Raw genomic sequence first — 16,837 nt, 5'->3', positions numbered from 1 at the left:
GAAGGTTCTGCACCGTAATTACATTCTTTCTTTTTAATACTGGGCCTTAAAGGGTTTACCCTTCCCAGAACTGTGACAAAGTTGGCATTTATATTTTGACATTTTATCTTTTCAGTTTCTAAGTGCCCAGAGACTCCTATTTTCTTCAAACACAGTTCTATCTAGCTTCTTGTTAAAAAACTTGTTAACACTTCTTGTTAAAAAAACCCAATAAATAAATTCACACCCTGTTAGCTAATGATTTATATCTGTTTTGGGTAAGCCTTCCCAGTTAGAGACAATCGTCTAAACAAAAGGAATGAAATTAAAAATGGTTATCATTTCAGACAGTAATAATGCACTGATGGAAAGCCAGTTATTCCCAGAGACATTAAAATCTGGTCATATACAGACTTATTCTTCGTAAGCCTGTGAAAATGTCTTGTTTGCATCTTTCTGCAAACTTTTGACCTAAGTTGACAATATATTTCCTGTGAATTTCCAAATGAAGTTTAATTGTACTTGTTGACTGCAAGACATTTCACATCTGTGCCTTTTCTGAGTAGTACTACAAACAATACTCCTTGGAACCCAAGGACCTAATATTATGACAATCTAAACACTGTTAAATACATCATAAAGTTCCCAATAACATTATCATCTATTATATCATTATCTGTCATATAAAAATCAATAGCACTCCCCAATAAATTATATGCTATTAGTGACCCAGATTTTTACAAATAGCGGAACTGGGCTAAATAGCAGGTGTAACAACAAATATGAATCCTATATCTCATCTTCATATATCATGGACACTTGACAAGGTAAGAGAAGGAAAATGAGACACGTAATGTATTCATAGCTCTGCCGCTAAGTGTCTATATGCGTTCAGGCAAAATTCACATAGGAGATGAATAATGATGATGACGATAGTTATCCTTGAGTACCTATCATGTGCCAAGCACTTTGTTACCTTACATACATTATCTGTAAAGATCAAAAGAGTCCTGCAAATTTTTTTTTGTAAAAATCAGATGGTAGGTCCCAGGTCCAGATTCTAATCTGAGTTTAGTGCCTCACCAGCATTTTATCAGAAATGGCCATAATCTTTTAATAACATGTAATTACATTAGTCCTCTGAATGAAACCCATCTCTGTGTAATATTACACAGCTTTGCCTCTCTCTTGTACTAATGTTCCTGCATCCTGAAGATTCTCAAACAATAATCAATTGCTATTTATTCACTAAATATACTGGATTTGTATAGATTGCATACAGCCAAATTTCATTTTTTCTGTCGTTTTACAGGTGTCCCAAAGGTATTTGGAAAGAGTAGATGATAAGGAGAAGCTATACAGCATACAATTTAGGGGGAATATAATAAAATAATTAAATACTAATGAAAAAAGAGACATTTTTACTATTTAACATGAATGTTATTTCAAACGTCCACCTTTCATGTTTTAATAAAGGAGGCCGTTTTACTTTCTATGAGCAGTATGTGTTGTGTCCTCTTCACCTTAACTTTCAGTAATTAGTGCTCCCCAAATTCGTATCAATTCAGTTATTCATTGAATGACATTTATCAGGGCTTTCAATGATGGCTTGGTAGAAACCTCAGTCTTTTTTATGTACTACAACTAATTTCTCAGTTCTGAAACATAATTTGCCTTGTCTGTAAAGAGTGTCTTTTGTTGCTGTTGTTAAACAGCTTAGCTCCAGAGGGACTAGAGCAATACAAAACACAGAGGGTTTGGAGTATGGAGACTTGGGGGTTTTGTCTTGCTCTGACAAGGGGTTGTATGACAATGTGTTGTGAGACTGATTGAATGACAGCATCTTTTAAGTCTCGTTTAACTGACTTGTAAAAGGAAATCTTTAGACTAGATCATCTCTCAACGTCTCATTCAACTTTCAAGCACCGTAATTCTAAGAATCCCCCTGGCCATCCAAATAAGGCATTTCTTTAGACTTGACATCACCTCTGGACAATACTGCAAACACACCCAGGGCTTCAGACTCACATCTCTCAGGTTCCCACCTCTGGAATTAACAATTTGCAGTTTGGTCTACAATTGAAGTCTTTTCTCCACACCATATAGAGAGTAAACATATTAATATTGCCTCGTGTGAGCACGATTTTGACATCGTTGTCACAACAGGAAACAATCTCTGCTTTTATTCTGTTTTGTTTCAGGTTATACATAGATATGCACCCTTTTCCCAACCCTGAACTTTTCTTCAGGTTACAGAAAAGACAAACCATAAGGAATAATGCAAGGCAAGCTTGGGCCTGTGGAATTGTCTTTAGATTTCCTGAAGGGATTGAAACTGTAGAATTTGTTTTCAGTAGGGAATTTGGTCAAACCAGAATGATGACTGTCTAAAAAATTCTTGTTGGTTTTTAATTTAAGCCAAATAATACATTCAATCCTCAGCTGTATAAGTTATGGGGTCAAAGTGAACGTAAAAAAATTAGTTTCTACAAAGGAGCCTGGGTGGCTCAGTGGTTTCAGCGTCTGACTCTTGATCTTGGCTCAGGTCAGGATCTCTGCTTAGGTCATCATCTCAGAGTTCATGAGATTGAACCCTGAGTCAGGCTCTGTGCAGACAGCATGGAGTTTGCTTGGGATTCTCTCTCTGTGCCCCTCTCTCTCAAAATAAATAAATAAACTTAGAAAAAATTAGTTTCTACTGTGTATCAAATCCAATCTTTCATCAGTCTTTAAGACCAATAAGTGCTTATTTAATATCCATTATAACATTTCATAGACCCATTTCCACTGGGAATTAAAAAAAAGTACTCAAAAGACATTCAGGATGAAACAGAAAACATTATCTGAATATATAAGACTTGCCTTTAATATGAACAACTGGCGCAAGCAAATTGGTGCAATAAAGCAAACAAAAAATTAATAAACAGAAAACCATCTGCTGTATGGAAATCATCTCGTTAAGGTTACAAACATAAGTTTGATTACAGCTAAAGAAATCTAATATCTGCCACAGCCAATATTAAGATTGCACTGTAAACTCTATCCACAAATCCCATGATAAACCCTTAAAGACATTTCTGCAGCTGTCCTATGATACTGCATACAATATTTCATTTAATCTCATAACCACTTCTGTAGGTAAGTACTACCAGTTACTCAGTTTTGCAGATGGAGAATCTGAGGAACAAAGCAACTTTGTGAAGAGTGAAGAATTTAGAAACTCAGCTTTTAGCCACCGAGCTACACTGCTTGCTACAAAAAAAAAAAGTGTGTGTGTGTAGTTAGCGGGAATGTACAAAAACCCATCTTTTCCCACATGAACCTCACTAAGGTGCTTCCTGGCCAAGCTCTGAAATACTGTACCATAATACACTCTTATTTCAGAAAACAGACATTAAATATTTGTTCTTATTACACTAGGTTATGTGTCAGAGGTGAGATCCTAGAAAATAATCTCATGTGCATGAGTGTGAATATGACATGTAACTTGGTCCTATAAAATAGCCTTTTCATTTTTGTTTCAGATATGGAAATATCAATGCGGTACCATGTGTGATTGTCCTGTGTACCTGTTCAGGCTTTCTCATCTTTCTCGGTTCCCTGTCTTTATTACTATTCCACTTTTGCCCCTCAAATATGATTACATTACCTAAACTAGACAGCATAGTTGAGAACCACATAGTAGGGTCTCAACGACTTCAACTCCCAAAACAAATAGCAAAAAAACAACAAAAAACAAACAAACAAAACAAAACAAAACAAAAAACCCTCCTTACAGTAACTCTGTCCTTAAGCTTCTAGTGAAATCTCTTGGAACAAAATGCAAAAGCCACACATTATGAGAAGTTCAGTTTTCTATTCTATTGTTTGCTAATAATACCTTATCGTAAATGAACAATATAGATACACTTCAGGAAATAAATCTCCCTGTTAATAATGCATACCCTAGCTTCCATTTCTTTTCTTTTCTCTTTGTAACCTCTCCTCTTAAAATCAGAGGTGATGCAGGGATTAGAACCAAGAGCAATAAGAAAGAAAGAATTGCAGGCGATCCATGGCATTGTAAGGAAGGCAGGGATATACCTAATTTCTAATTCTACGCTGAACTTCTGGACGGCACCCATTACAAATCTTTTTCCATAATTGTCCTCCACACTCTATCCCCACAACCCCCTTTATTTTGGTACTGATCTGGTACTTCTTCGCTATGCCAACTCTTGATTCTTTAACACCTACGAGAGAGGAAGGAAAGGCTCCTTTGATCTAACGGTGCAGCCTGGAAAGCGCACAGACCAGGCATCAAACGGAAGAGCAAACTGCTCCCTACTCCCGCACCCTCCCCCACCCGTCTTTTTTTGCTTGAGGAAGTATTCACTATAAAGCATTCTAATTTCCCTCAACAGATCTTCGCCCCTCACATCTCGTCTTCTCCTTTTTCCCCTTCCAGTAAACTTTCTGGCTCTTTTCCTTGGCCATATGGCTGCCACCGGAATCCCGGTCCCTCGACTCAGCTCTGCCCTTGTCCTTTTTACTCTCTGTCCGTAGTCCGCACAAATAAAATATATCGGATCCTAGCAAAAGCCTAGAATTTGAACTTTTGCCTATTTAATCCCGCCTCCTCCAAGGAGCACCCATATAGGAAAAACAAAAACCCGAAACTCGCCTTTCTCGGTGCCAGCTCAAGGACTCGGTTTCCCAGCAAAGGGCACGAGGTACAGCCCCAGTCGGAAACTCCCAGCCTCACTGAGGGGGCGAAACGGGGTTTTCCAGGGACCTGTCCCTTTAGGGTTTAAAAGCGCGTCCCGTGGGAGCTTCGCTTTCACTTCTCTAGAGAGTACGGAGCTACAGGAGCCCAGGTACTCGCCCCTCTCCAGGCGCCTGTGAGTAACTGGGCGCCGCCAGGAGCTCGGGAAGGGCGGGCTGGGAGCCGGGTTGACCGAGGACAGCGCTGGCTCGGGAAGACTGACGGCGAGCCACTGGCTACCTCTGAGACCTGGTTGCCACCGCTGAGCGGCGCCGAGGCTGCAGCTCTAGGGCTCGGGACGGAAAGCCGGCGTCTGGGACGGCTTCTCGCAGCCGGCCAGGAGCAGCAGTCCCAAGTGCAAGTGGCTGTGGGCCAGGGTACTGAGGCGCGGCTGACGCCTGCCTGTGAGAGAGCCAGTGCTCTCGGCAGGTCCAAAGTGCAAGGCTGGACTGTTCCCGGACGCGCCTGGGCGCCGGGCCCGGCAAAGCGTCCTGGAGTCCCCGGGCGTGCAGGGCGCGCGAACCGGTGCGCCTGGAATAGGAGTCCTTACCATGGAACATGGTCTGCGGGAGGCGGGCGTGGTCATGATGACCGCAACTGCAGCAGGAGCAAGCTCTCACCGCCCATAGTCGCTGCCAGGCCCCTGGTCTTCCGCGGAGTTGCTGGGAGCGCGTGCGGGGTAGGGCGGTCTCTGCGGCTGGTTCCTTTCACCCACGCCGCGCCTGCTGCTTCATCCATCCCAAGGGGGGCGGCACACACCACGGCCAGGCTCTGCGCTTTGCCTTTCCCATAACTTCCGTAGGATCAGCCGGCAATGTACTTTCAGTTTCTACTTTGCGCTGGGTCTGCAGGTTCGATCTTTGGGTTCACCACTCGGGCGCCTTCACCGCCCCACCTCTCTTGAGCACCTGCGTCCTCCCCCAGACGTTTCTGTGCACCTGAACCGGGACCAGAGGAGGGCGCGAATTTCCAAAGCACCACAGAAGGAATGAGATGGCCTTCTGAATGAGAACCATTCGAGGCAAAACACTCTCCAAATGACCTCTGACCGCCTTGGCAAAGCTAGGCGACTGGGATCTAAAAGCGTTGGTTGCTAATGTGTCCACGGAAGCCGCAAATGTGTAGGGCGAAAGCTGGGCTATTGCAAGCCTACGCCACAAGGGAGGCGTCGCCACGGATGTAGTGATGCCAAGACGTCTTGGGGCGGGGGGGTGGGGGGGGTGGAAGGAAGTAAAGAATGTTTAAGAGGGTCACGCCCTCAGCCCCTCAACCTCTGTAATCAGTCTCTTTCTGCCCTGTGGTTTGTAGATGCACCTGCCCAGGTGAGACCTCAAAGAAAAATAATCCTGTGGGTGCATCTAATCTGGTAAGTGGTATGTTTGAACCCGACTATAACTTCCACGTATACATTTGTCAGAATTGGCCAATAAATCATACTATCCATTTTTACCGTGTTTTACTGAAGAGTTAGTGTGTTTTTCTAAGCCTGAATTATTTTACTATTTCCTGTTTGAATTAGTTTTCTGATATTCGGCAGGAACCCTGCGTAAAAGAAGATGGGTACTGTAAAGTGACAATAATGATGATGATAATGGCTATCATCTATCTAGCATTTGCTTTGTACTAGTATTGTACTAAGCATTTTATATATATCCTCTCATGCAAACTTTTCTCTGAGTAGACAATTTTCTTATCTACACTTCACAGATGTGGGAACAGAGACTTCCTTAAGTAACTTGCTAGAGTTCACTTAGCTAGTTAGTAATAGAACTTGGGCACAAACCTGCTGTATTTTGACTCAGAGTTCATGCTTGCAAACTCTGTGTTAGTGATCCTTGTGAATAGTGTAGAGATTGGTGCCAAGAGGGAGGCAGTGTCAGGTATCATGTGGGTGTGTCTATTCCCCACTGTAGGGACCTCAGGAAAGCTTTCTGGAGTTTCTGAGTTCTAAATGGAGACTTAAGCAGGAACTAAAGTAGGGATGTGAACCTTCCAGAGTCTATTACAGTGTGAACAAAGAAAAGAGGAAAAGAAAGAAGGGAGAAAGAAATAGAGAATAACAGTGAAATAGAGAGTGAGACAGAGTTGCTCAAGCCTGACAGCTGGATCTCTGATTCCTCTTTTAGTCTCACTTCTCACATCCAATCCATAAGCACGTCTTGTCAACTTTACCTCTAAAATGAACCCTGAACCAATCTCTCCATTATGTGAATTGCCTATGGGCCGATCATTAAAACCCTGCTGTCTAGGGGATCATCCAGCTTTCACCCTTGCTGAAGCCTCCTTCACTCTCCTCACAGCAGCAGGATATTTGATTTCCACAATACCACCTTCTGTGGTCACCCTCTGGCCACTTCCCACTGTGTACCGAGCCCTCCAGGTTCAGGGTGATCTGGGTACTGTTGCCTTCTCTGATCTTCCCTGCTGCACATCTCACAACGCTCCCCACGCCTTTTCTTTCCTGTGCCCAGCCAAGCCTACATCCACTTAGAAGAACAGTACCCAGTACACAGGCATTCAGGAAGTGAGTGACAGAATGAGAGAGAACAATTGTATGAAAATGCATGAATGAGAACACACATGAAGAGGACGTACATAAAGGCAGAGGGAAATAGAAGAAAAGAGGAAGAGTGGAGAGAAGCAATAGAGACCAGGAGACAGAATGGGGTGGAAAAAGCCAAGTATTTCCATTTGAGTGGAACCTAGAGTGGCAAGTGGGGACTGGAGAAACAGGAGGCTGGAGTGAGTTTTAAAAATGAATTCTGTAACTGAACACACCTAGATTGGTCATTTATAAATTTAAAATCCCTGATAGCACCACTGAGGTATGCAATTGCACATAGCCTACACCTTTAAAAAAAAAAAAAAACTTTTCAGGACAAATAAAAGAGCATTCATCAATAACTTGCTCAAGAGGAAATCCGTCTTCCTTTTTCATGCAGTCACCATAAAACATGGCAGAATAAAGGCTTGTGCATAAATGAACTTTGGGGAATCATGAAGGGAAATTATGTAGAGCTCCAGGAGAGGACATGTAAATTCCTCACTAAATTTTGGCCCCAAATGTAAAGAATCACTCTGAAGAAAATATTCATAAAGAATTTGAAATTGCTATTGATGTATGAAAAGGGATACATTGTCACTACATCAAGTTATTATTTTTCTGTGTATAAGAGAATAAATACTGTTTGGGAAAAATTCCAAAATGAAGTCAGTGGTTGATATTTTGATAAGCTGAACATTATTTTTTATCAAACAGATGGACAAGGATTAAACATTTTATGTTTTTTTTATATGCTCATGTTTTATAACTAGAGAAATGGAGTGGTTACTATAATGTTCACTCATAGAATCCATGAATCGTGCAGAAAAATCACCACGGAAACAAAATAGTACACAGTTTATAAATTACAATCAATAAATATTAAGAAGGAAGACATCATTTCAGAATGATTTAAACAATGTAATAGAAAGAACTGAAATAAAACGATAGGAATGTCTACTTAAAGAGAGAATCGTTAAAGGTTAATCAATGTCTTTTTAGTTGTTCTACAGTCTTCAGTCAAACTAGTTAGTTTGTGGTAAAGTTGAAAACATTTTCTTTATTAATTATATGAACTACTTTTTACCCAACTTAATATGACTATTGTTTATAGTCTGAGATCTGAATGCTAGCTATCTTTCTGTCTATGGATTCAAAAAAATTTTAATGTTTTTATTTTAGTTTGGCGGGGGGGAGGGGCAGAGAGGAGAGGGGGACACAGAATCCAAAGCAGGCTCCAGGCTCTGAGCTGTCAGCACAGAGTCGGACATGGAGCTCAAACTCGTGAACTGCAAGATCATGACCTCAGCTGAATTAAGATGCTTAACCAATTGAGCTTCCCAAGCACCCCTGTCTATGGATATTTTTTCAGGTATCTATGACTTAATTTTCCAGGCATAATACTCAACATATGTCAATCACAGACACACACACAGACTCACCACACACACATAAAGCCTTATACGTACTGTGCAGTTGCACAGGGGCCTATGCATGTAAGGGCTCCCTGCTTAATTTAATACTCTGCAGTCACTGTCTTGAAATTCTTAATTATTTTTGGATAAGGGGACTTTCATTTTCACTTTGCGCTGGGCCCTGCAAATTCTGTAACTGGTCACGCACACACATATATGCATGTCTTCAAGGTGGTTTCACTCTGGGGAGGGGGGGAATGTATGTTAAATGTATGACTTCAAAGATAAAGAATGTTATGAAAAGGAAAGGATGAGATGTATTTCAAATAAGGGTTAAGGCAATCTAGACCCATTTTAAAAATTAGTGAAACTAAAATCTAAAAAATGTTAATCTACCTGTCTGATGGAAAAATAGGTGTAAGTGGACAACCTATAATTCTAAATCATATCTGTTTTATTTTCAAGCCTGAGCTTGAGGATGGATTTTGAATTTTATCAAATGACTGCTGAGCGTCCATTTACATGGTCATATTTTTTTCTTGTTGTATTCCTGAATCAAATTTACCATAATGCTAAATTCAAGTTGCTAATATTTAACTTAGACTTTTGCAGTTATATTTATAATTGGTATGTGTTTGGGTAGTGTGCCCACTAATTTGGCAGAGCAGAGTTTGTCTGTGGTTCTTGTGACAACGATTTGAGAAGAGCAGTATAGAGAAAAGCTATATTCCAATTTGTGGGGTACCAGGGAAGATGCAAGAAGAGACAGCGTTTAAAAGATCTTTGGTAAGATAAAAGAAATCAGGCTATGGTTTGAAAGGCATGTAAAGCATAATAGAAGTTTCTGTTTTCATGAATGAGTGGTACTAAAGCATATTTATATAATAATTAGTGAAATTAGGTTCTCTGGAAGAAGCAGGAAAGGATGGACTGAGAAACCCAAGATACACGATTTCTTCATGTGATCCCTTCCTTTCTCTCTCCTCTTTCATTTTAGTCCTTAAATTGTGTAATTCTAAACAACCAGAATCGATTATAAATCTGGTGTCTAATTTCATGTTTCTTATTGCAATGTCTTCTATGACCTCACCTGTGTACTCTGGATTGAGTATTGGCTAGGGTAAGGATGAAATATTGCCCAAATTGTCTTTCAGAGGGAGGAGCAGTAGCTTATGTAGTTTGCATCATCCCGTCCTTTTTTACACTAATGGGTATGTTGTTGGCAATTAGGGGTTTCTTTTAGGTACTAAATTTTGGAGGGACTGTGCTTTAACTATTGCCTTTATAGATGATTAATTAAACAAGATTACACTTATGACAATTTTCCTCGTGGAAATTATTTGAAGAAAGTGGAAAAATATTTTCCCCTTATTGCTTTAAAATCCCTGGACAGAGTCCCTTAATATCAGCCAGTTGCTATGTGAAGATGTTGAGTTGTTCTTGTGAGCTCCATGGACAATAGCGACAGTATCTTATTCAACCTGGAATTCTCTGAAATCAATAGAATTCAAGTTACAGATTCTTTCCAAGTATGACTTGTAGAAAAGGGAGATATCCAATTGCACGGGTCTTGACTTGCTATTCTTACAGAGGACCAATGCTCTCGGCAAACCTGTGGTAATATCCAAGAATGTTATAGTAACAACTACTGATTGACATCGATATGTCTAGGGATCTGGTAGGCATGTCAAAATTCTTATATTTAATTTAAATTTAGACTTCTTTTTCTAGTATGGAGGACTGTGTGTCTTATTTAAATCCTTTTATTGTTATTAAATTACAAAGTTAGTTCAATCTGCTTCTCCTTCAGGCAAGCCAAGTTGCTCCAGCACATTGTCACTGTGTCGGATTCTGATTGGACTCTTAGAATATCCATTAACTTGTACATGACATAGAATGATTAAGTGTATTGCAGCGGTAATTAAGTCCATAAATAGTAATAATTAAAAAAGATCTTATATGTCCCTGAGTTCCCAGGGTATCAGTTGTTCCTCTATGCCAATAGTGTGTCGATTAATTAGCAACCCAAAAGCCTGGAACTACCACTGACATGCTTGCCTGAAAATTCAATACATTAGCTGGTAGTGACATATACACTTCAATGTGAAAAGCACAAAAATGGAAGTTTTTGAGAGATCAAAACACTGAGCTGTTGAGTTTGGTGTTTCAGGAAATGATTTCTTCAAACAATGGAGCAGAGTGTCATTGGTTTCTTGAGTAATATGGCCTATGAAATGGCGGTTATATGCTTTGATTTCCTTGTTTTTTTTACTATGTTAGCAATTCTCCCTAATGTTTAACTAACAAATTTTCTAATCATGTCTTCCTCCTTACATTATTTCTCTGACAAACACTTTTGTTCCTGGTCTGTCCTGGATAAGACATTGTTTTGACCAGTGAAATGTAATATTTTCTATTTCTTTTTTTTAATTTAATTAATGTATTTTTTTAAATTTACATTCAAATTGGTTATCATATAGTGCAACAGTGATTTCACGAGTAGATTCCTTGATGCCCCTTACCCATTTAGCCCATCCCCCCTCCTAAAACACCTCCAGTAACACTGTTTGTTCTCTATATTTAAGAGTTTTGTCTTATGTTTTGTCCCCCTCCCTGTTTTTATATTACTTTTTTATTTTTATATTATATTTATTTTGTATTATTATGCTATTTTTGCTTCTCTTCCCTTATGTTCATCTGTTTTGTATCTTAAAGTCCTTATATGAGTGAAGTCATAAAATATTTGTGTTTCTCTGACTAATTTCACTTAGCATAATACCCTCTACTTCCATCCACGTAGTGGATGGCAAGATTTCATTCTTTTGGATTGCCGAGTAATACTCCATTGTATATATATACCACAGCTTCTTTATCCATTCATCCATCAATGGACATTTCGGCTCTTTTAATACTTTGGCTATTGTTGATAGTGCTGCTATAAACATGGGGGTGCATGTGTCCCTTCAAAACAGCACACCTGTATGCCATGGATAAATGCCTAGTAGTGCAATTGGTGGGTCGTAGGGTAGTTCTATTTTTAGTTTTTTGAGGAACTTCCATACTGTTTTCCAGAGTGGCTGCACCACCTTATATTCCCACCAGCAATGCAAAAGAGATCCTCTCTCTCTGCATCCTCGCCAACATCTGTTGTTGCCTGAGTTGTTAATGTGAGCCATTCTGACAGGTGTAAGGTGATATCTCATTGTGGTTTTGATTTGTATTTCCCTGATGATGAGTGATGTTGAGCTTTTTTTCATGTGTCGGTTGGCCATCTGGATGTCTTCTTTGGAGAAGTGTCTATTCATGTCTTTTGCCCATTTCTTCACTGGGTTATTTGTTTTTTGGGTGTTGAGTTTGGTAAGTTCTTTATGGATTTTGGATACTAACCCTTTATCTGATATGTCATTTGCAAATATCTTCTCCCATTCCGTCAGTTGCCTTTTAGTTTTGCTGATTGTTTCCTTCACTGTGCAGAAACTTTTTATTTTGATGAGGTGCCAGTAGTTCATTTTTGCTTTTTCCCTTGCCTCCGGAGACGTGTTGAATAAGAAGTTGCTGTGGCCAAGGTCAAAGAGGTTTTTACCTGCTTTCTCCTCGAGGTTTTGATGGCTTCCTGTATTACATTGAGGTCTTTCATCCATTTTGAGTTTATTTTTATGTACGGTGTAAGAAAGTGGTCCAGTTTCATTCTTCTGCATGTCGCTGTCCAGTTTTCCCAGCACCACTTGCTGAAGAGACTCTATTCCATTGGATATTATTTCCTGCTTTGTCAAATTTTAGTTGGCCATACATTTGTGGGTCCATTTCCGGGTTCTCTATTCTGTTCCATTGATCTGAGTGTCTGTTTTTGTGTCAGTACCATACTATCTTGATGATTACAGCTTTGTAATACAGCTTGAAGTCCAGGATTGTGATGCTTCCTGCTTTGGTTTTCGTTTTCAAGAGTTCTTTGGCTATTGGGGGTCTTTTCTAGCTCCATTCAAATTTTAGGATTGTTTGTTCTAGCTCTGTGAAGAATGCTGGTGTTATTTTGATAGGGATTACATTGAATATGTAGATTGCTTTGGGTAGTATCGACATTTTAACAATATTTGTTCTTCCTATCCAGGACCATGGAATCTTTTTCCACTTTTTTGTGCCTTCTTCAATTTCTTTCATAAGCTTGCTATAGTTTTCAGTGTATAGATTTTTCACCTCTTTGGTTAGGTTTATTCCTAGGTATTTTATGGTTTTGGTGCAATTGTAAATGGGATCGCTTCCTTGATTTCTCTTTCTGTTGCTTCATTATTGGTGTATAGGAATGCAACCGATTTCTGTGCATTGATTTTATATACTGCCACTTTCCTGAATTCATGGATCAGTTCTAGCAGTTTTTTGGTGGAATCTTTAGGGTTTTCCATATCATGTCACCTGCGAAGAGTAAAAGTTTGACCTCCTCCTGGCTGATTTGGATGCCTTTTATTTATTTGTGTTGTCTGATTGCAGAGGCTAGGACTTCCAATACTCTGTTGAATAACCATGGGGAGAATGGACATGCCTGTCTTGTTCCTGACCTTAGGGAAAGATCTCAGTTTTTCCCCACTGGGGATGATATTAGTGTTGGGTCTTTCATATATGGCTTTTATGATCTTGAGGTATGATCCTTCTATCCCTACTTTCTTGAGGGTTTTTATCAAGAAAGGGTGCTATATTTTGTCAAATACTTTCTCTGCATCTTTTGAGAGGATCATATGGTTCTTGTCCTTTCTTTTATTGATGTGATGAATCATGTTAATTGTTTTGCGGATATTGAACCAGCCCTGCATCGCAGGTATAAATCCTACTTGGTCGTGTGAATAATTTTTTTAATGTGTTGTTGGATCCGGTTGGCTAATATCATGTTGAGGATTTTTGCATCCATGTTCATCAGGGAAATTGGTCTATAGTTCTCCTTTTTAGTGGGGTCTCTGTATGGTTTTGGAACAAGGTAATGATGGCTTCATAGAAACAGTTTGAAAGTTTTCCTTCCATTTCTATTTTTTGGAACACCTTCAAGAGAATAGGTGTTAACTCTTCTTTAAAAGTTTGGTAGAATTCCCCTGGAAAGCCATCTGGCCCTGGGCTCTTGATTTTTGGCAGATTTTTGATTACTAATTCGATTTCCTTACTGGTTATGGGTCTGTTCAAATTTTGTATTTCTTCCTGTTTCAGTTTTGGTAGTGTGTATGTTTCTAGGAATTTGTCTATTTCTTCCAGATATCCCATTTTATTGGCATATAATTGCTCATAATATTCTCTTCTTATTGTTTTTATTTCTGCTGTGTTGGTTGTGATCTCTCCTCTTTCATTCTTGATTTTATTTATTTGGGTCCTTTCCTTTTTCTTTTTGATCAGACTGGCTAGTGGTTTAGCAGTTTTGTTAATTCTTTCAGAGAACCAGCTTCTGGTTTCATTGATCTGTTCTACTGTGTTTTTTTTTTTTTTTTTTTTTTTTTTTTTTTTTTGGTTTCGATAGCATTAATATCTGCTCTAATCTTTATTATTTCCTGTCTTTTGCTGGTTTTGGGTTTTATTTGCTGTTCTTTTTCCAGGTCCTTAAGGCATAAGGTTAGGTTGTGTATCTGAGATCTTTTTTCCTTCTTTAGGAAGGCCTGGATTGCTATAGACTTTCCTCTTATGACCGCCTTTGCTGTGTCCCAGAGGCTTTGGGTTGTGGTGTTATCATTTTCATTGACTTCCATATACTTTTTATTATCCTCTTTAACTTCTTGGTTGGTCCATTCATTCTTTAGTAGGATGTTCTTCAGTCTCCAAGTATTTGGTTGATTTTGAGTTTCATAGCATCGTGGTCTGAAAATATGCACACTATGATCTCGATTGTTTTGTACTTACTTCGGGCTCATTTGTGTCCCAGTATATGGTCTATTCTGGAGAATGTTCCATGTGCACTGGAGAAGAATGTATATTCTGCTGCTTTAGGATGAGATGTTCTGAATATAACTGTTAAGTCCTCTGGTCCAATGTGTCATTCAAAGCCATTGTTTCCTTGTTGCTTTTCTGTTTAGATGATCTGTACATTGCTGTGAGGTGTTGAAGTCCAGTACTATTATGGTATTACTATTGATGAGTTTCTTTATATTTGTGATTAATTGTTTATATATTTGGGTGCTCTCACATTTGGAGGATAAATGTTAACAATTGTTAGGTCTTCTTGGTGGATAGACCCCTTAATTACGATATAATGCCCTTCTTCATCTCTTGTTGGAGTCTTTATTTTAAAGTCTAGATTGTCTGATATAAGTATGGCTACTCCAGGTTTCTTTTGTCGACCATTCAACAAAAGATGGTTCTCCATCCCCTTATTTTCAATCTGAAGGTGTCTTTAGGTCCAAAGTGGTCTCTTGTAAACAGCATATAGATGGATCTTGTTTTCTTATCCATTCCGTTGCCCTCTGTCTTTTGATTGGAGGATTCAGTCCATTGACGTTTAGAGTGAGTACTGAAAGATGTGAATTTATTGCCATTATGCTTCTTGTAGAGTTGGAGTTTCTGGTCGTGTTCTCTGGTTCTTTCTAGTCTTCGTTGCTTTTGGTCTTTTTTTTTCCTTCTTTTCTCCCCTCAGAGAGTCCCCCTTAAAATTTCTTGCAGAAGAGGGCTGGTTCATGGTCATGAACTCCTTTAATATTTGTTTGTCTGGGAAACTTTTAACTTCTCCTTCTATTTTGAATGACAGCCTTGCTGGATAAAGAATTCTTGGCTGCATATTTTTCTGATTCAGCACACTGAATATATCCTGCCACTCCTTCCTGGCCTGCCAAGTTTCTGTGGATAGGTCTGCTGCAACCCTGATCTGTCTTCCCTTGTATGTTAGGGACTTTTTTCCCTTGCTGCTTTCATGATTCTTTCCTTGCCTGAGTATTTTGTGAATTTGACTATGATATGCCTTGCTGATGGTCAGCTTTTGTTGAATCTAATGGGAGTCCTCTGTGCTTCCTGGATTTTGTTGTGTGTGTCTTTCCCCAGGTTAGGAAAGTTTTCTGCTATGATTTGCTCCCATAACCTTTCTTCTACCCCCATTTCTCTCTTCCTCTTCTGGGACCCCTATGATCTGATATTGTTCCTTTTTAATGAGTCACTCTTGTCTCTAATTCTTAAATTATGTATTTTCACCTTAGTCTCTCTCTTTTTTTCTGCTTCATTATTCTCCATAAGTTTGTCCTCTATATCACTGATTCCCTGCTCCACCTCATCCATCCTTGCCACCTTGGCATCCATTCAAGATTGCAGCTCAATTATAGCATTTTTTATTTCATCCTGACTAGCTTTTACTTTTTTATCTCCACAGAGAGGGATTCTAATCTATTTTCAACCTCAGCTATATTCTTATTATCGTGATTCTACATTCTGGTTCAGACAACTTGCTTGTATCTTTGTTATTAAGTCCCTGTCAGTTGTCTCTTCCTGCTCTGTCTTTCGGGATGAATTCCTTCATTTCATCATTTTGACAGGAGGAAAGGAATTAATAAGGTAAAAAGAATTAAAAGTAAAGAAGTAAAAACAACATACACACACACACACACACACACACACACATCAAATAAATGATGCTAGATCCTAGGTGTGTTTTGGTCTGGTTGTTGAATGGAGCTTGATAGATTAGAGAAAAAGAGGAAGGAAAAAAATAGGAAAACATTTGAAAATTTGAAAAAATGAATACAATGAAATAGAATAATATGAAATTATGGAAGTAAAATCGAATTTGAGAAATTTACAAAAAAGTAAAAAATATAGTAAAAAATAAAAGTATTTTTAATAAAAATTGAAAATAAAAATATTTTTTTTTCTTTCTGTATTCAAGAAAAAGAAAAAAATGAAAAGGAGAGAAAGAAAAGAAAATTGAATAGATGGACTAGCAAAGAGACCAAAGTACCATTGAAATTACATCATTTTCCCCTAGAAGTCAAACTATGAAGCAATTTATAGTCCGTATACTAAGCAGGCGGAGAGACTTGTGGTGTTCCTGAAGAGGGAGGTTGGCCCAGGTGGGCGGGGCTTAGTGTAACAGCTCTGTTCTCCACTAGATGGTGCTACTTAGCTTACTGGAGTGGATTGTTGTGGCGCTTGTAGGTGTGTATGCACATGCGCGGGAGGGGGTGAAGATGGCGTCAGCCAGTTACC

At 39.1% G+C, this 16,837-nt stretch overlaps 1 protein-coding gene and 1 long non-coding RNA gene across 22 annotated transcripts in view; one reads left to right on the top strand and one right to left on the bottom strand.

The window, feature by feature from the left end:
- The window catches only part of IL7 (interleukin 7), a 65,291-nt gene extending 59,415 nt beyond the window's left edge, over positions 1-5,876 (bottom strand). Inside the window, exon 1 of one of the 2 annotated variants that reach the window (XM_015083152.3) lies at positions 5,274-5,876. In XM_015083152.3, the coding sequence (XP_014938638.2) occupies positions 5,274-5,283 (10 nt within the window). In that variant the 5' untranslated portion in view covers positions 5,284-5,876. The remainder of the gene's footprint in view (positions 1-5,273) is intronic. The other variant, XM_015083151.3, reaches the window with a different exon arrangement.
- LOC128312880 (uncharacterized) overlaps positions 1-16,837 on the top strand; it is a 430,418-nt gene that overhangs the window by 43,826 nt on the left and 369,755 nt on the right. For 7 of the 20 annotated variants that reach the window (XR_008292780.1, XR_008292768.1, XR_008292773.1 and 4 more), the window contains exons 1-2: positions 207-4,859; positions 6,032-6,089. The exons of 2 other annotated variants lie outside the window; for them this stretch is intronic. This is a non-coding gene — a long non-coding RNA (uncharacterized LOC128312880). Of the gene's footprint in view, positions 1-206; positions 4,860-6,031; positions 6,090-16,837 lie in introns of those variants that run through there. 11 more of the 20 variants (XR_008292781.1, XR_008292771.1, XR_008292769.1 and 8 more) reach the window with 6 other exon arrangements.

The sequence above is a fragment of the Acinonyx jubatus genome, chromosome F2, assembly GCF_027475565.1.
Source record: "Acinonyx jubatus isolate Ajub_Pintada_27869175 chromosome F2, VMU_Ajub_asm_v1.0, whole genome shotgun sequence".
NCBI classification, from domain to species: domain Eukaryota; kingdom Metazoa; phylum Chordata; class Mammalia; order Carnivora; family Felidae; genus Acinonyx; species Acinonyx jubatus.
Note: the sequence above shows the minus strand (reverse complement) of the source record. Positions and strands in the feature narration are given on the sequence as shown.